The sequence below is a fragment of the Euleptes europaea genome, chromosome 2, assembly GCF_029931775.1.
Source record: "Euleptes europaea isolate rEulEur1 chromosome 2, rEulEur1.hap1, whole genome shotgun sequence".
Lineage (NCBI taxonomy): Eukaryota > Metazoa > Chordata > Lepidosauria > Squamata > Sphaerodactylidae > Euleptes > Euleptes europaea.
The window spans coordinates 70,483,301-70,503,028 of NC_079313.1; the positions used below are offsets into that span (position 1 = coordinate 70,483,301).

At 41.8% G+C, this 19,728-nt stretch overlaps 1 protein-coding gene across 1 annotated transcript in view; it reads left to right on the forward strand.

Moving 5' to 3' along the window:
* LRP8 (LDL receptor related protein 8) overlaps window positions 1–19,049 on the forward strand; it is a 255,962-nt gene extending 236,913 nt beyond the window's left edge. Inside the window, exons 11-19 of the mRNA XM_056844773.1 lie at window positions 2,749–2,976; window positions 3,662–3,780; window positions 4,845–4,984; window positions 7,808–7,949; window positions 10,001–10,153; window positions 10,777–11,031; window positions 17,047–17,115; window positions 17,289–17,461; window positions 18,350–19,049. Of these exons, the coding sequence (XP_056700751.1) occupies window positions 2,749–2,976; window positions 3,662–3,780; window positions 4,845–4,984; window positions 7,808–7,949; window positions 10,001–10,153; window positions 10,777–11,031; window positions 17,047–17,115; window positions 17,289–17,461; window positions 18,350–18,388 (1,318 nt within the window). The 3' untranslated portion in view covers window positions 18,389–19,049. The remainder of the gene's footprint in view (window positions 1–2,748; window positions 2,977–3,661; window positions 3,781–4,844; window positions 4,985–7,807; window positions 7,950–10,000; window positions 10,154–10,776; window positions 11,032–17,046; window positions 17,116–17,288; window positions 17,462–18,349) is intronic.
* Window positions 19,050–19,728: the final 679 nt, after the last annotated feature.

Genomic DNA, 19,728 nt, shown 5'->3' on the forward strand with positions numbered 1-19,728 from the left:
TTAGACAAAATTTTGCATGGCGAATGTACAACTGACTGGTGATGATAGGAGAAGAAATGTCCTGTTTTCAGCTCATTGCTTCTAAAGCATGGCTTGGATCCTGGGATGCACAAGTGGAAACATAAACAGAGATACATAGCCTTCAAAGGCTACTTTGTTCCTGAAACAACCTGAAAGAAGGGTGTCTTCTGCAGCAGGCAAGTTGACTGGCAGCTGGCTGCAAAGGCCGTTCTCCTCAGAGCCAGTGTGGTGTAGTGGCTAAGAGCGGCAGACTCTAATCTGGTGAAGTGGGTTTGTTTCCCCACTCCTCCACATGAAGCCTGCTGGGTGACCTTGGGCTAGTCACAGTTCTCTCAGAACTCGCTCAGCCCCACCTACCTCATAAGGTGTCTATTGTGGAGAGAGGCAGGGAAGGTGATTGTAAGCTGTTTTGAGACTCCTTAACGGTAGAGAAAAGCAGGGTATAAAGCCTAACTCTTCTTCTAATGTGATGAGCAGCATTCTTCACATTGGCACGAAATGGCAACCTTTCAAATGTCAATTGTAAAGTGTAGTGTGATCATGGTGATCCATGCTCTGATTACATCAGGGTTAGATTACATGAGGCTGCATTTGAAAACAGTCCAGAAACTTTAGCTGGTTCAAAATGTGGCCACCAGGTTATCATTGGGTGCTGGATGCAGGGATCATATCACCCCCTGTGCTGAAAGATTGACACTTGGCTACCCATTTGTTTCCGAGAACAAATTGGTACTTAAAGGAACAATTCCTGCCATACTGCCCTTCACCAACTAAGGTCTTCCTCACAAATCCTGCTCTCTGGGCCCCTGCCTTCAGAGATAAGGGGAGTGGCAACCACAGAGAGGCCTTCTTTAGTGGTGGCACCTCGTCTGTGGAATGCCCTTCCCCTTGAGGCTCACGTGGTGTCTATGCTACTCTTAGGCACCAGGCCAAAATGTTTCCATTCACCCAGGTTGATTAAGGGGTTGGTTTTTTTTCACACTACTTTTATAGTGTGCTGGAAAATTTGTTTAAAGTTGCTCAGTATTTTCATGCTAAGGCTGGGTTTTTAATGCTGGGCTTTTTAATTAACAACTTAGGATGTTTTCTGTTTTTCTTCTGTTTTATTTTGTAAGTTGCCTCGGGCAGGTTTTTAAATTTTATTAATTTTATGAATAAATGTATGAATGGTCCATTAAGAATTAAAATAGACAACAAAAAAAAGAGGGGGGAAAGAATTCAACTATGCAAGTACAGGGAGCCTCAAAGGTTGAGCTGGAAATTATAAAATCTTATTGAATAATTAAATTTATTAAGTGTACACAATAGATATGATTTTTAAAAAACAAAAACTAGGCATGGAATACAGGCTACATCTAAAACCACCAGTGTAAACTGTTACAGAAATATTCAACACAGTTGAAGACTGAGAGGTGATATGATAACCATCTTCAAGTACTTGAAGGGCTGTCATATAGAGGTTGGTGCCAAGTTTTTTTCTGTTGCCCTAGAAGGTCGGGCCAGAACCAACGGGTTAAAATTAAATCAAAAGAGTTTCCATCTAAACATTAGGAAGAACTTTCTAACAGTTAGAGCAGTTCCTCAGTGGAACAGGCTTCCTCGGGAGGTAGTGAGCTCTCCTTCCCTGGAGGTTTTTAAGCAGCAATTCTGATTCTATTACCTTAGGCGATTATGAGAGGGAGGGCATCTTGGCCATCTTCTGGGCATGGAGTAGGGGTCACTGGGGGTGTGGGGGGAGTAGTTGTGAATTTCTTGCATTGTGCAGGGGATTGGACTAGATGACCTTGGTGGTCCCTTTTAACTCTATGATTCTACGTACATAATATAAATGACCAGTAGACCATAGGTGTTTCGGCCTATCGGGCCTTCCTCAGTGGTTATATATATATATAAAACATGATTATTAAAAACATCTGGAAATTAGAAAACCTTATATCTTGTATCACTGGTTGGAGTGATACCCACCTAGAAACACTGATAATTTTACAACAGATTCTTGTGTGAGCAAGTTACCATGCTTAAAGACCTATGATTGGTGCTACCACTTTACATCTGGCCACATGAAATATAAGATTTTCTATAAGATTTTCTAATTTCCAGATGTGTTTTTAATAATCATGTTTTATATATGTAACCACTGAGGAAGGCCCAAGAGGCCGAAACATGTATGGTCTATTAGTCATTTATATTATGTATATCCTCAACTGTGTTGAATATTTCATTAAGAATTAAAATAATGGTGAGGTCTCTGACAAACAGAGAAAGTTTTAATGGAGCTGACATGTCTTCCTTCCAGCTAAACTGTCTTTCCCCCTTAAAACAGCTTTTTTTTAAAAAAATAAAATTCTACAGCCACAATTAAAATTTAGGAATTCTACAGCCACAATTAAAATAGGTGCCACAGTGTATTGCATAGGGCATTTGCGGAGGGGATGGAAGAACTGGCCCATAGAAACAATTGTTCATAGTGAGCTATGCCCCCTCTACCAAGTAACAAGCAAACCAAAGTAGATTTACATAATTGGTCTATTTACATGATAGTGTTGCTGCAGAATTTGGCTTTGCATGCAGAATTTTAATTGTGGTTGTAGAATTTTCCTGTTAGGATACTGATGCTGCAACTTCACACTGTTCCTTTTCTTTTTCATCCTCTTCCTCCCTCTTCCAGTATCAGCACCACCACTACTTTCCCCTCGTCATAAACTGTGTCAATTTTGGTCTCCGCAGTGCCTACATAGACAAAGCCAGCGACACAGCAGAGCAAGTGGTGCTAATAGACAGCCAATTGAATTCTCCTGAAGGCCTGGCGATAGACTGGATTCACAAGAACATCTACTGGACAGATTCAGGAAACAAGACCATTTCTGTAGCCACGGCTGACGGCACTAAGAGAAGGACACTTTTCAGTACTCATTTAAGTGAGCCCCGAGCCATTGCAGTGGATCCAATACAGGGGTAAGGTGTGAAAGAGAGGGCAAGATGTCATATTTTGTCACTGTGTATTGCACAGGGCATTTGGTTGTGGCAATCAGTATATTAAAACAGTTGGCAAGAGATTGAGAAAACCCAGTTTGCAAGAGATTGAGAATTTCAATATTAGTAAGACTCATAACTGACCCATACATTGCTCCATGATCTGGGACTGTTGGGAAGTTGGAGTGTGGAGGACCTCTCCTCAGATCAGGAAGCTGGCTTGAATGGCCTTTTTATCTTTCATAGTTGTTGGCTTTAAAGGACTCAGATTGATTCAGTATGATTCCATTTTGTGAATTCACAAGCTCTGTTCTGGTCCTACTGAAATTAATTGAAGAGCTTTGCACCTTGTACACATGTCTCTGTATGCCTTCATACTGAATCAGGTTCAGAGTCTTATGATTGTCACACAGCTGCGGTATCCGATTGAGGTGTTGGGCAGCCATTGGTCAATTTGCTGTTCTGTGACTGACCAAGAGAACGTAGTTCATGAGAAGCACCTCATGAATGTAGATCTGGCCTCAACAAAATTAATTCATACACCTTTCCGGAATTCTGTTATCTGGATGTTGGTGAAATGGGATTAAGGTTATTTAAAGAAGCAGCTACCACAGACAGGGAATAGTAAAATTGCCCCTTCTGATTTAAGGCTTCCCATCTCTTACAGATTCATATATTGGTCTGACTGGGGTGATGTAGCAAAAATTGAAAAATCTGGCTTGAATGGTGTGGATCGGCAAGTGCTTGTAAAAGAAAACATTGAGTGGCCAAATGGCATCACCTTAGGTAAGTAGCAAAACTGGAATCAGGTCAGCACAAATCCCAAGACTCCGGCACTTTTAGTTTGTCCAATTAGCTAAGGGAGACGAAAATAATCATACATGTCTTGAGGATTTTCTCTTCCCTGGGGCTGGTCATTTCAATCAATGCAAATGTTGGCGGAGGGTGCGTATCCTCCTGAGGTTCTGCTGGTTCAGTATTTTTCACTCCACGCAGAGCCTCCTTCATAACATTTCTATAACACTGAAGTAAGCAGTATTCAGGAGATGTATAAATTGCCTCCCAGTTTCTGTTAGTTTGTACAGAACAGCTTCATTGAAGGGCTGAGATAAAGGGCAGGGAAGGGGTTTGCTCAATTCCCTCTTCCCCTCCCCAGCTGTTCTTCCATCTACAGGGGGGGTGGGGGAGAGATGTCTCTCACCTTCTGCTTTGAAGAACAGCTGGGCTGGGCAATATCAACTGGGGAACAATTGCCAGAAGAGAGGGTCTTAAGCAAATGACCACATACGTTCTTACAGCAACCCAAACTATCTGAGATTCAATTGGTATGGACTCAGGGAGGACCTTTTCAGCTGCCATCCCCAAGTTGTGGCACCCCCTCCCACACACACACATACACACACACAAGTGCACACACAGGAAGTGAAATTGGTACTGTCTTCACAGGCCTGCCAGTATAGAGTGGAGATTTTTTAAATCCCAGGGAGGTCTTTGAATGAAACTGTTGTCTTGCCTGGAATTTTGATTTTTATGGTGTGTTCATCTTATTTTAGCTTTATTGGGGTGGGAGGTGGCCATTGCTAGCTACCTTGGGTGCTTGTTGTGAATACTACATATAATTATCTTTGTGTGTGGCACAAATGGGCAGAGGGGTAGCATGGGTGCTCCTTGCACATGGCACCATGTCTAAGCCCCACCTACACCCTGCAAAAAAAGGGACCCATCCTGTACACCCCCATGCATTATATATTTACTATCTCAGGCTGAAGCAGTAATAGTAACCACAATAATAAACAGGAGGATCAAATGCATGTGGATATATTTCACCTTAATGTTTTTTTGCTTCTCAGATTTGTTGAATCAGCGTCTCTACTGGGTAGACTCCAAGTTGCACTTACTTTCAAGTGTAGATTTCAGTGGGAGCAACAGGAAAGTTCTCATATCTTCTGTGAATTACTTGAGCCATCCGTTTGGATTAGCAGTATTTGAGGTATGAGACTGGGGTGGGACTAATCCTAGCTAGGGCCTGAATACTAGCTGCAACCTTAGTCAAAGAACTGATGAGAAGCAGATCTGGAACTAAATGAAGGGCTTCCAGTATTGAACATTATCAGTAAATAGAAGAAGAGTTGGTTTTTATACCCTGATTTTCTCTACCTTTAAGGAGACTCAAACCAGCTTACAATCTCCATTTCTTCCTCTTCCCACAACAGACACCTTGTGAGGTAGGTGGGGCTGAGAGAGTTCTGAGAGAATTGTGACTAACCCAAGGTCACCCAGCAGGCTTTATGTGGAGGAGTGGGGAATCAAACCCGGTTCTCCAGATTAGAGTCTGCCGCTCATGTGGAGGAGCAGGGAATCAAACCCCGTCCTCCAGATGAGAGTCTGCCGCTCTTAACCACTACACCACACTGGCTGGGCAGTGTTAGAGTGGAGAGACAATTGTCTAGATATGATCCATGTCTGTGATTCAAGAACTGGGATTGTGGGGTGGAGTAGCTAGTTGGCTATTCAAGATGCATTCAGATACCAGGACCAAAGCTTTTCTAAGGTATGGGAGAGTCAGAAATGGGCCTGGTCAAAAGCCGTAGCCAAGCTGGTAGGAAATGCCAAAGAGCAAAAAATGGAAGTCTGTTGAAAGTTAGAGTTATGTAAATTAAATCAAATTAATTAGATTGCACAGTATATTTTTATCACAAAATTTATGGAATCAGTCCTTACACCCCTCAAACATTAGATTTACGCTGCTCAAGATCAATGGATCAAGGAGCTTCTAAGGGATAAAGGAAAGGAAATTTGTGGAACTATACTCTGAAACAGGCCTGAATAATCTTGATTATCTCACAAATTCAGTGGCTAGGTGTACATGGAAACTAATTTAATACAGGTCACACTTTTGGAAGGGAAGGAAGATTTAGCATGGAATAGCATTTTTTTCTGGGATGCTATGGAGTGTTCCCGTTTCTAATAAATAGCTTCAGATTCTGTTCACGAACAACCATGGCCACACAAGTCGGAGAAGGCACAAGATGGCCTTTTGAGAAATAGGCCAGACACATTAGCCGCACTGCTGGGCTAGTTCATTTCTAGAAATTTTTTTCTTGTATAGCCTGGTTCTATAGATGGCATTTTTGTTGCTTTTCTCTGAAGAGTGTAATATGTTGATGGAAGGGCGGTCTCTGAAATATAGTGGAGATATATAGCAGAAGCAAAGGATAAATTAGTAATAGTCTTTACCTCTTCACAAAAAAGCAGGGAGCTTACTTCTTACCTTTCACCTTCTTATAATTCAGCTAAACATAACATACTCAGGGCTATCTCTTAATAGGCAATCTGAAAACATCATGGTAGAACTCTCTGGCACATGGTTGGCTTTCTATTTATAATAGTATTATTGCTCCTGTTTTAATTAAAGTTCGTGCCCTGCAGTTGTTGGCTTGCAGTTTAAAGGACTGTGGGGAAGATGGTCTTGGAAAAGGAGCTCCTTCTCTAAGCCCATTTCCCCTCAGGATACTTTACAGTGTGATGGCAAAGAAACTGGTTTCAGAGAATGAAGCCAGTCCCACCCCACCCCCATAGGGTCCTTCTTAGCTCGGGCAAAGTGGCGGCAGTGGCTGTCCTCAGAGGCAGCAGCAAGGCTCAGATGATCAATGAGGTAAAGTATCGAAGCGGTAGCTGATTACTTCGCCAGTTTTTTCTTGCTGATTTTGCATGTTAATCGAGAGTTTGCACACTCTTCAGCTATCAGTGAACTCTGTTTGCTTAAAGTTATTTTAATCTTTGAAAGTTAATTGAAAAAGATACAGAAAAGTTAGATTAATTGCTTTTTAATAGAGGTTAAGAGTTAAGACTGGCCTTCTTATCTTGCTTACGTAGCTCATATACACCTGCTGATTGGCTCATTTGCACTTGTGTTGATTATCTCATATTTAGTTAAGAACCAATCACATGTAGATAGTAATCACATGATGAAGATAGAAGAGGTTTAGAAAAAGATAAGACTGATATTTTCTATATTTATCTATAAATATGCACTACTGTGATAAGCAAATCAGATTTCTCTGGTTGGAAGTCTCAGAAGATTAGGTGAAATTTTTGTGGGGAGGGGATGACTTGGCATTGTTGATAATTCCTAAATGCACTGTGACAAAACCTGAAACCTAGTTTGCTTATAAATATTAAATATTGATTAAGCAGTGTTGGTGACTTGGATAATTTTAGCATTGGTTTTTACAGTAATTGTAGGGTTAATTTTCACATGCCTGTATTTCTTAATGTCTTCCATAATAAAGAGAGCTGTTTCTTTTTTTAATAAAAGATAAAATCTCTGAATGTTTTCGGTCTGGCTTGCTGATTGTAGTTCAAAGGACAGAACTCACACCATACTTATTTGTATTATCAGATTTAGAGGTGAACAGCCTTTAACAGATAAATCCTGAGAACTCTGCCACTAAATGGTTTGAATAGGCGAAGTCCATTTAAAATTTCGTCCTGATTCTCTAATTGGATACAGGAGTGATAGTATCCTATTACAGTATCACTATCCAGAGAGGTGGTGGATTCGGACCCAGTAACTGAAATCCGAAAAGGAAACTACAGTGCATTGAGCGCCGTTGATTTCAGTGGGCTTCACAATGCCTTGGAAATGTATATTCAAGATAGATCTGACAGAACTTAATGATACTATAGCCTGCTTCCTTTGTATGTGGACAGGGCATCTATGAAGTGTTAGAAAAACAACAAGGAGATTGATACATAGTAATAATATTTAAAATACTCAATCTGGTGCACAATGCAGTCTCTGCTTTTACAGGACAGGGTATTCTGGACTGACTTGGAGAATGAGGCAATCTTCAGTGCCAACCGGCTGAATGGGCTGGACATCTCTATTTTAGCAGAGAATCTCAATAACCCACATGATATTGTAGTGTTCCACGAGCTGAAGCAGCCAAAAGGTAAGGAATGTTTTCTATTCAATGGTGGACCTAAACTTTATAAGTATACAAGGTTATCAAAGGAAGATCCACATTCACTCTATAGCATATTAACAGTACAATCCTAAGAAGAATTACACCCTTCTAAGACTTCATTGGATTTAAAAGGGTGTAACTCTGCTTAAAATGGTACTGCAAAAGTCACAAATGTCTGGCTTTGGGATTCTATTTTATCAATTGATTTACATAATTTATATCCTGTCTTTCTGCCCTCACAAGGGCCACCCAGGTGGCTAACATTTTAAAACATACATGATAAAATCACATTTTAAAACCATTAATATCACCCCCACAACACACATGATTAAAAACTGAAAAACACAGTTAAAATGTATACAAAGACATAAAAACAGCAATTAAAACATATATCAGGAAAGATGGCTCACTCAGGGAATGCCTAAAGAAACAAAAAAAGCCTTCACCCATTGGTGGACAACAGTAACAGAAGGGGACAGATGAATCTCCCTAAGGAGAGAGTTCCAGATCTTTGGTGCCATGACTGAGAAGCCCCTGTCCTAGATTGCCACCCACCTAATCTCAGAAGAGGTGGGCACCTGAAGCAGGGCCTCCGAAGATGAATATTGTGGTTGGCTTCTTTAGAAGTGGGTGCACCACAGCATGTTTCAAGGCAGGGGTGACCACCCCCTCTCTTAAAGGAGCATTAACAACTTCTCAAACCCAGTCAGCCAGTTCCACCTAACCCCCACCCCCTGGCAGATTTAAGTAACCAGGAAGGGAAAGGTCATACAAGCAGATGGTAAGCCTCAAACTTTTAAGGATCCTGTCCACATCCTCAAACTGAATAAAATGAAAAGTATACCAAACAATAGGATAAGTTGGCATTCTGGTACCATCCGACCCTGTCAGTGTTAACTTAGAAACCAAGTCAGAACAGTTGTGAGATTTTATCTGCAAAGTACCTCTTTGTTGCTCTTATTGGACTTATCTGCAGCCTTCAATACAGTAGATCATACCATCTTGGTGACGAGCCTGGAGGCAGAAGTAGGTGTCAGAGGATGCCCGCTAAACTGGTTCAAATCATTCCTCATGGATCAGTCTCAAAGGGTTGCTATTGCAAACCATTTATCATCAGTAGTAGAAAAGGGCAAGAGTCCAGTAGCACTTTAAAGACTAACAAAAATATTTTCTACTAGAAAATATTTTTGTTAGTCTTTAAGGTGCTACTGGACTCTTGCCCTTTTCTACTACTGCAGACAGACTAACACGGCTACCCACTGTGAGTCATTTATCATCAGTGTGGGACTTAACCTGTGGTATTGCACAGGGTGCCATTCTGTCCCCCATGCTTTTCAATCTCTATGTAAAGCCCTTAGGGCAAATCTTTCGTAGCTTTGAGGATGATTGTCATCAATATGCAGATGATAGCCAGCTCTATATATCTTTATCTGAGTCTCCTGGTGATGCAGTAGAGTCCTAGCTCTCTGGCTGCCTCGGTAAAATAGTTAAGAGTGAACAAACTGAAACTAAACCCTGAAATTACAGAGGTAATGCTGGTTGGGAAGGTAAAGATCTTGAAGGTCATTGTATTCCCCACTTTTGATGGAGTTCAGCTAACCCTTGAATTTCCCTAGTCCAAGATTCTAGTGTTACACTGCATTGGATTGCTAATGGTCTTCTCTGTCATTAGGGCCAGAAAATGATAGGGCTTCCAGATCCCCACACACACATACAAGAAGGAGGATTAAAACAGAACCCTTTTAAACTACCCATAGCTGAAACAGACTGACAGATACTGAACTACTGCATTGGTGCCCTCTGCTGTTTTATATTTTCTCTAGAGCTGTATAGCCAGAGGAATTAAAAAAGGACATCTAATGCCTTGATCCTAAAGGCATTTACCTTGAAAGTTACCCCAGTTTATAATATTTCTGAAAGAGGAGAAAGTCCCAAAACTCTATGAGATAGAAAACGTCCTTAAACGTAACGTGAATTATGATCAAGAGCATCAAACATATCTTTATTGTTGTTGTTGTTTTCTGTCCCTCATGTAGCTCCAGACTTTTGTGAACTCAGTTCTCTACCAAATGGAGGTTGTGAATACCTTTGTCTTCCTGCACCTCAAATCTCTCCACATTCCCCAAAGTATACATGCACCTGTCCTGACAATATGTGGCTGGGTCCTGACATGAAAAAGTGCTACAAAGGTAAAGACAACTTTTACTTTAGGAGTTCCCCATAGCCTACTCCTGCTTCCATGGAAACTGCTGCCATTTGCAATACTGTGAATAAATATTCACTAGTATAGTGATTTCTAATGTTAGAAATGCTGACAGACAGTGCATAAATTATTTGCCCAATCTCTGTTCGCATCGTTTACAAACATGCAGAGGGAGCTCACATATTTCCTTCCACTGCCAAATTACTGCCTAAGTTTACTGTCAATTAGCTTCATTGCTACAACATTTGTTCTATTCATTGTCTTTCTGCCACTGTGCAGGGCACCCTAAAATGGTCATATGGCCCCTCAAAAGTTTTCTAATCTAGAAGCCCCCTTTGTTCTGGTTTTCCTTCATAAACATCTCCATTTTCTTGACGATTTTGGTAGCTGATCTTTTCCTGTAGTTTCTCAGAATTTCTGTATCTTTAAAAAGATGTGTTGGCAAAGGGTTACTCACAGTATTCTACAATGTGGAGTATTTTCATTACTCCTCTTTATCTAAACATTGTTGTTTCATGCAGTTTTGCTAGTCCCCTGGCTTCTATGGTAAATGAAATTGTACTTGCCGAGTATCTGCTGAGGTGATGATTATACTGATTGTGTTTTCAGAGCTTCCAGTTACCTCAGCTACTGTGCCAGTTTCTACTCAAACTGACGTCCCCACTGTTACCAACCTTACAACTGCCTTTATGACTACCACCACCATTGTTACAACCAGCAACACTAGTAACGTGAGCACAGAAAGCCAAAAAACTACGTCACACATCTTCCTGGGCACCACAAGTTTTAATTCACCAACAACCACAATCAGCCTGACAAAGCCTAAGATGACAACAACAGGAAACAGCAATCTCTCCCAGCACTGTAAGTAAAGGAGGTTTAAACTACTTTTCTTTCTACTCCTCAAAAGCTGGGAATGATGCTGTTTGAGACAGCAGTATACATTTCTTTGAAGTTCTGTCTTTCAACATCATTTGCATTTTCAGATGCAGGCCTTTTTGGTTGCATTGACCATCAAAATACACACCTGATTTGCCTGTTGGTGGAGAGTTGTATATTTGTAATGCATACTCTCAACAGAGATGACCTTGCCATCAGTATGTAAGCAGTAGGGCCCCACAAGGATCAGTATTTGGGCCTGTACTATTTAATTTGTTCATATATTAGCTGTAACAAGGGGTGTGTTGTGTAATGACCAAGTCTGCAGATGACAAAAAGTTATTCAGGATGGTGAAAACCAAGGCTGACTGTGAAGAGCTCCAGGAGGATCTCCACAAATTGGGTGTGTGGGCAAGAATGTGGTAAATGAAGTTCAATGTTGGTAAGTGTGAAGTGGAGCCCACTGGGACAAAAAAATTCCAACTTCAAGTATAGGCTAATGAGGTCTGAATTTGCTGAGACTGAGAGGGGAAAAGAACTTGAGGTCATAGATAGCTCAATGAAAGTCTCAACCCTGTGTGCTGCCATGGTGAAAAAGGCAAACTATTATTAGGAACAGGATTGAAAATAAAACAACCAATATTATAATGCCCTGCATAGAACTGTGGTGCAGCCTCATTTGGAAAACTACAGTTCTGGTCAGTGTATCTCAAAAAGGACATGGCAGAGCTGGAAAAAGTACAGAAGTGGGCAACCAAGGTGATTAGGGGGTTGGAGCACCTTCCTTATGAGAAACCAAGAGTCTGAAGAGTCGGGGACTTTTCAGTTAAGAAAAGAGATGACTAAGAGGGGACATGATAGAGGTTTATAAAATTATGCACCTGGTGGAGAGATATGACAAAGATAATTTTTTCTCCCCCTCCCAAAATACTAGAACTCGAGTGCATCCAATTAAGCTCATGGGCAGTAGATTAAGGATGGACAAAAGGAAATACTTTTTTACACAGCAAGTGAATAAATTGGTTCTTGTAGGTTATCCGGGCTATGTGACCGTGGTCTTGATATTTTCTTTCCTGACATTTCGCCAGCAGCTGTGGCGGGCATCTTCAGAGGAGTAACACTGAAGGACAGTGTCAGAGGAGTAACAGTGAAGGACAGTGAAGGACAGAGACACTGTCCTTCAGTGTTACTCCTCTGAAGATGCCTGCCACATCTGCTGGCGAAATGTCAGGAAAGAAAATACCAAGACCACGGTCACACAGCCCGGATAACCTACAAGAACCAATGAACTCTGACCGTGAAAGCCTTCGACAATATTTTCAAGTGAATAAAATGTGGAATTCGTTGCCAGAGGATGTAGTGATGGTCATAGGCATAGACTTCTTTAAAAGGGGATTAGGCAGACTGATGAAGGTTTATCTGTGGTTACTAGCCATGGTGACTAAAGGGAACCTCCATGTTCAGATAGGGTTGCCAACTGCCAGGTAGTACCAGGAGATCTCCTGCTAATTCAACTGATCTCCAGCCGATAGAGATCAGATCACCTGGAGAAAAATGGCCGCTTTGGCAATTGAACTCTATGGCATTGAAGTCCCTCCCCTCCCCAAACCCTGCCTTCCTCAGGCTCCGCCCCCAAAATCTCCCACTGGTGGCTAAGAGGGACCTGGCAACCCTATGTTCAGAGGCAGTAAACCTCTGAATCCAAGTGCCAGGAGTCAACACTGGGGGAAGGCCTCGACCTCTATGCCCTGTTGTTGGACCTCCAGAGGAACTGGTTGGCCACTGTGTGAGACAAGAGGCTGGACTAGATGGACCATTGGTCTGATCCAGCAGGGCTGTTCTTATGTTCTTAGGATGCATTTCCAGTAGACAAATTTTTTGTTCCTGTATTCCAGAGGCAGAGTGATGAAAAAACACAAACAAGCTTTCTGCCTAGAAGATGTTGTGCATTACATGTTTTCAGGCAGGCATACAACATTTGGAATTCAAAACTAGTTTCCTGCTCACACCATATCAAGTAGGCAGCAGAACTGCAAATACAGCTAAATCACTCTACTTTTCCTAGTTTGGCAGCTATTTTGCACTCCTGCAGACTTTTCATAATAAATAGTACTGTACTTTTCTCATTTACATGTTTTTGCCTTTTTGTTTTTGAATGTGCTGTCAGAAACACACAACTGCTAGGATCCAAGAACCTCTGCATCTGAACAGTACTTGGTTCACATCTGAACAAAAATGGCTACCCTTCAATAGGCAATTTTGACGGGTGGGCATTTTGGTTGCAGGAGAGACTCCATATTTGATATATTAAAGCTGAAAAATTAAGATCATGATATAGGCAATCAGAGTACCTCATGAGGAGGAAGCCGGGGAACCCTGTCAGTTGTTCTATTCTCTGGCTTCCTGAGGGCTCATCAAAATTCAGGCCATGTTTAACAATCAATGTTTGCAGAAGAATAACCTGCCTCAAAGAACCTTCCAGGAATCTCTCTTACGATACAGCCTTCTCTGGCGTCCTCATCACAAGTGAATCCAGGGCCATCAGCCAACTCCCAGCTTTGGTTAAACAGGCTTGTCACTCGGATAACTCCATCATCACACCCAGGAGATTCAATCACCCTACCTTTTCCATTGCCCATCAGCATGAGAAGACCCGAAAACACCCCAGTCACAGACAGAATTCTGGGAATTTAGCCTGAAGACATAAAAGTTCCAAAAATGTCACCAATAGGATTTGCCACCAATAGTAAATACCCAAGGGAAAACCCGAATAAAAATAGCATCCCAGGAAGTGATTAAAAGCTTAGGTAGTCTTCCCCTCACAGTCTACCATTCCTAGCCTCTCGCTGAGGTATTGCCCAGGTTTGTACTCATTTCAAGAATAGACAAAAGATTCCTAGACACAGAAATCTAGGAATGCATGTAGGAACAGAGTTTGCATTTGTACTCTGAGCATTTCTGGTAGCAGAACTTCTTGAGCAACGTGATGCTACTGGATTAGTTCCTCTACCTGAGGTATAAACAACATCCTGACTGTCAAAGGGCATGCTGAGAATATTACCAAAAAAAACCTCTAGATTTCATAGGCACATGAAACAAGAACACCACATATTTGGTGAATAACTTGCATGGGTGCTAAATACGTTGATTCACCACCCAGTTTTTGACAAGCATAGTCGAAATAATATGCTTTATTATTGTAAAGAGGGCCTAAAATAGTGGAAGTTGACCTGTATGAGCAAAATGTCCATTAGTAACAGCAGAATAATGTGAATTTCACAAGCCCCCACTGCCTGCACCCTGACCATTATCACAAGGATTGCCGTGCACTCTTTGAATATATCATCTTACAGAGATAAAGTCTTCAAGTTTCTAAACAGGCTGCCAAACACTTCCGTCCTCCTTCAGAAACAACTATGATATTTATTCTATTTCTTTCATTTTGTAACCCATCTTTAGCTCCAGTGGGGAGAGAAATGTAAGCCAAGGCAGCTTGACATTATTTATTTAATTTTTAAAAAAATGTTTGTTAGCCACCTTTCTAATTTGCAGGCCTCAAGGTGGCTTTTTTTTGCCATCAAGTCACAGCTGACTTATGGTGACCCCGTAGGGTTTTCAAGGCAAGAGATGTTCAGAGGTGGTTTTCCATTGCTTGCCTCCGCATTACGCCCCTGGTGTTCCTTGGAGGTCTCCCATCCAAATACTTGCCAGGGTCGAGGCTGAGAGTGTGCGACAAGCCCAAGGTCACCCAGCAAGTTTCCATGGCAGAGTGGGGATTTGAACCTGGGTTTCCCAGGTCCTGGTCCTAGTCTGACTCCTTAACCAGTACACCACACTGATTCTCCCAAGGTGGCTTACAATATAAATCAAACAACAGTTATTAAATACATAAAAATGACAGTTTAAAATCTCCAATTCAGACTGCCAATAAATAAAAACTAAATTAGTCAAATGAAGTACTAAATAAAACTGTTGTCAGCTGCCTCCTAAAGATGGAAAGTGATGGGGCAGGCACACTTCCCTGGGGAGGTTGTTTTATAATTTTGGGGCTGCCACCAAAAAGGCCCTCTGTTGGGTGCCCACCAGATAACCTTCTTTGATTGGTGGGACAGTCAGGAGGGCCTCTGCCTGTGATCTTAATTCCCAGGCAGGAATGTATAGGAGAAGATCATCCTTCAGATAACACTGGTCCCTAGCCATGTAGGGACCAACCAACACCTTGAATTGGGCTTGGGAGCGGATCGGTAGCCAGTGTAATTGCTGTAGTATTGTGGTCACGTGTTCCAGATAGTTGGCCCCAACAACCTGTCTAGCCTCAGCATTCTGAACTAGCTGCAGTTTCCAGATACTCTTCAAGGGTAGCTGCAAGCAGAGTGCATTGCAGAAGTCCAGCCCAGATACATCTAAGGCATGGATCACTGTGGCTAGATCTGACTGACCCAGGAATGGATGCAGCTAACACACCACCGCAGCCACCTGGTTTTCTAAGGTGACCGCTGTGTCAAGCAGCGCTCCCAAGCTGTGAACCCCATCCAAGACAGGAGAGATCTCCAGTCCCTGATCTGCCTTTGTACTAACCCAGAGAACCTCTGTCTTGCCAGGATTAAGTTTCAGCTTGTTCACCCTCATCCAGCCCATTACTGACTCCAAACACCAGTTCAGGACATCAATAGCATCCTTGGAATTAGGTGGAAAAGAAAGGTAGAACTGAGTAGCATCCGCCTGTTGGTGGTGCTGCAGCCCATACCTCCTGATGACCTCTCCCAGTGGCTTCATATAGATATTAAATAGCATGGGGGATAAGATGGAACCCTGTGGAACCCCACAGGCCAGTGGCTGTGGAGTAGAGCAGGAATCCCCAACACTGCCTTCTGAGATCAACCCCCCCAGATGGGACATTGGAAACCTCTACTTCATTTTTTCCTATAGACAAAACAGTGAACTGGCTTAGGCTGAGTATGTATGAATGGTTCAGGGTCACCCATGGAAGAGAGGGGATTCAAACCTAGGTCTGCTAGGACTTACTCCAACATTCTAACCAGAACACCACACCAGATTGCACGCTGCATCTGTCAGCTTGAACAGTACCATAGGGATAGGGTTGCCAGATCCCTCTTCACCACCAGCAGGAGGTTTATGGGGTGGAGCCTGAGGAGGGCAGGATTTGGGGAGGGACTTCAATGCCATAGAGTCTAATTGCCAAAGCAGCCATTTTCTCCAGGAGAACTGACCTCTGTTGGCTGGAGATCAATTGTAATAGTGGGAGATCGCCAGCTAGTACCTGGAGGTTGGCAACCCTACATAGGGACTAGCACTATCACCGTTTATGCATTAGTAGGAAAGAGATTTATTTTTTATTCACACATAAGAAGCTGTTTTGTGATCCCATTTTAGCAGTTTGAACCATGGGGAAAATCTGGACCTAATGATGATACCCCTATCTAAGGCGGGGTCTATATTATATATCTGATCTGAGTTTTAAACCCATCCAGAGTGCAGCTTGAGCCCAAATACTGAAATTCATTCTCCGCATCTGTTCTACCTGCACAGATTTCTTTCCAGGCGTCAAGCCAAAACAATGAGACTGTTAAAACACTGGGAGCAGCAAGAATCTTTATTAGCAATCATTTGGCATCAAATATTAATAAATTTGCATACCATCAAGATTCACTTTTAATGTGTTTTAAGGTCTTTCTTGTGTACAGTGGTAATTTTGAAGACAGAGGCATTGGAGATTTATTGTGTAGCTTCTGTATGACAACAGAGGCCTGTGTTTCTAATGTCTGAGCAGGGGCTGCCATTTGCCTTTTTCGTGGCATTCTGTGAGTATGCTTCAGGGGTGTTCCTGCATACATTGTCATGTGTGAAAACAAACAAGTGCAGCTTGCCATGACTTGCTTTGTGCCAAAAGCAACTAAATTCTGTAGTGTCCAGGACTTCTCCTGATGCAGTTCGTGTATTGCTCTTTTACTGAATCTGGGTTGCTTTTCTTTGTTGCAGATGCTAATGATGGACAAGGTTTTGGATCAACAGTTATGACCGCCATTATTGGAATTGTTGTTCCTGTTGGTAAGCATATTTCTACTTTACTGAGAATGCAAATTTTCAAGATCAGCTCTGAGAGCCTGACATGGTACAGAGGGTACAGAGATCTGTCTGGAGAGCCAGCTTGAGAACTACAGTCAACCTCACTCATCCAAAGCAACTAGAAATGTTTATTTCCTTCTTTTTCTTTGTTCTAGTGGTGATTAGTTTGTTGTGCATGGGAGGATACCTCATCTGGAGAAACTGGAAACGGAAAAACACAAAAAGCATGAACTTTGATAACCCTGTGTATAGGAAAACTACAGAGGAGGAAGATGAAGATGAAATCCATATTGGGAGAACAGCACAGATTGGACATGTATACCCAGCAGTAAGCATCTGATTGATCTTTCTGATGAATCTTCCAGAATTAGAGTTCTAGAGTTTTAAGGGGCAATCTAGTGCAATCCTGTGTTCAGTGTGCAGTTGGGCACAAGCACAATTTGTTGCGATTCTTTCACGTTTCCTTCGCTCCTCCCACCTCCTTCCTCCTTTCATGCATGCAACTTGATTAAACACAGTTTGATCCAGCTCGTTTGCCATGATATCCAAATGCAGGTGCCTTAGCCAACTCAACATTATTCCCCACAAACTAGGGTTCTATACCTCAGTTAAATCCCAGTTTGGAATACAAGCTTCTAGGGACTAACCAAATTCCAGTTTTGCTGAGCCACTTGCATTTGAGCATCACAGAATATTGAAGCTTGATCAGATTGGAAAGCTTTCAGTCACACTCTGCACACAGGAGGAGATAGGAGGAGCGTTAGGAGCATGCAAACTCAGAGGACAAGCTGTGTTCCTGCCCAGTGCTTAATTACAGCCCGTGATGGCCAAATGCAGTCATGAATGCAGCAAAATGTCAAAATGCAACATGGAGCTAGTCCAGGCTAGCAGTTCCTCTTGGAGCGGTGGACTCTGATCTGTAGAGCCGGGTTTAATTCACCACTCCTCCACATGAGCGGCCAAAGCTAATCTGGTGAACTGGATTTGTTTCCCCACTCCTACACACGAAGCCAGCTGGGTGACCTTGGGCGAGTCACACTCTCTCAGCCTCATCTATCTCACAGGGTGTCTGTTGTGGGGAGGGGAAGGGAAGGTGATTGTAATCTGGTTTGATTCTCCCTTAAGTGGTAAAGAAAGCTGGCATATAAAAACCAACTCTTCTTCTTCACTGAAATATATGGGACACTTACACTTTTCTCTCTTTGTTTCTCAACAGCGTGTAGCATTAAGTCTTGAAGACGATGGGTTGCCATGAGGACTGTGTACCTACACCAACCCTCCCACTGTTGGTGGAATGACAGATATGCACTGAATACACTTGCTGTGGATCACAAAATCCATCTTTCTTTCATTTCCTTCTCCCCCTCCCCTTTAATTTATGTTGCAAGGGGTAACCACAAAGTTGTAATAAACTGCAAACATCCAAAGGATGTGAGAGTTTTGTATGTATAATCTTTTATACACCTTTTTAACTTCTTGCACTATCCATCTGTACTTGTGAGGAGGCTGTTCTGCTGCTGAGCTACTAACTGTATATAATCAGCTGGACCCATGGGGTCAGTAGCTTGCACGTCATTTTTTAAAAAAAACTATATTTCTAGAGGTTTTGTAAATATATCAAACATACTTTGTGGCTATTCATCAACATAAGAGAGAAAAAGAGGTCTATAAAGTTGTTTAGGATATTTATTAACAAATTCTGGATATAAGATTTGTTGTGTATATATACTTAGAGGGTGAGAGTATTTATTTTTTGTATGTTTGCCTCGCTGTGCATAGATTATCTGTGTATATATTTATCAATATATGAATATATTTTACAAAAACTAGCCCAGCTCTATGGGAAGTAGAGTAATCAAATTCTTAAGGGATGTTTTGTGCAAATTTTGCTTTGAAATCTAAAGCCATTGACTAAGAATTACGGCTGTTAAAATGGGATAGTCAATGACTGTCTAAGAAACAAAGTGCTCACATAACACAAAAACCAAATTTTGTCCCAGAAGAAGAATCCAGTAAATTTCATGTATACACTAAACTTGTGTGCAGGATTCCCCATTCAGTTCATTAGAGGTACCAGTTGTGTACAATGGGATGCATAGGCAGAGGTGCTCCCAGCATTGAAGTGAATGAATCTGGGAGTTTGTGGATACTGTCTGAACATTGAGCTCTGAATCAGTGATACATGCCTGCTGTCCAAAACTATTAGGTCAGAATGTCCAGACATAAATTAGCAAGCTTATTCTGCAATCCTAAACACACTTCCAAAGAAAAGCCCCCTAGAACTCAGTGGGACTTTCTCCTGAGTATACATGCTTAAGACAGAATTTCTAGTCTTACTGAGATTTGGATATCTTAAAGGATTTGTGAATCGGTTTGTTCCTTCATGCTATATAGAGATCAATGCATCAAAAGAAGTGTTTACAAACTGCTGCTCATTTTCTCCCAGAGCTTTTCAAGTGATAACTAAGGACTGCCATCAGTGATATCAGCTTTAATCATTTGAAGTAAAAAAAAATTAATTGGCAGCAGTCTTGCCCCATACACATAAAAAGAAAGAGCTTGGTCTCTGTTTACATTTACGGTCACCTGAAATAA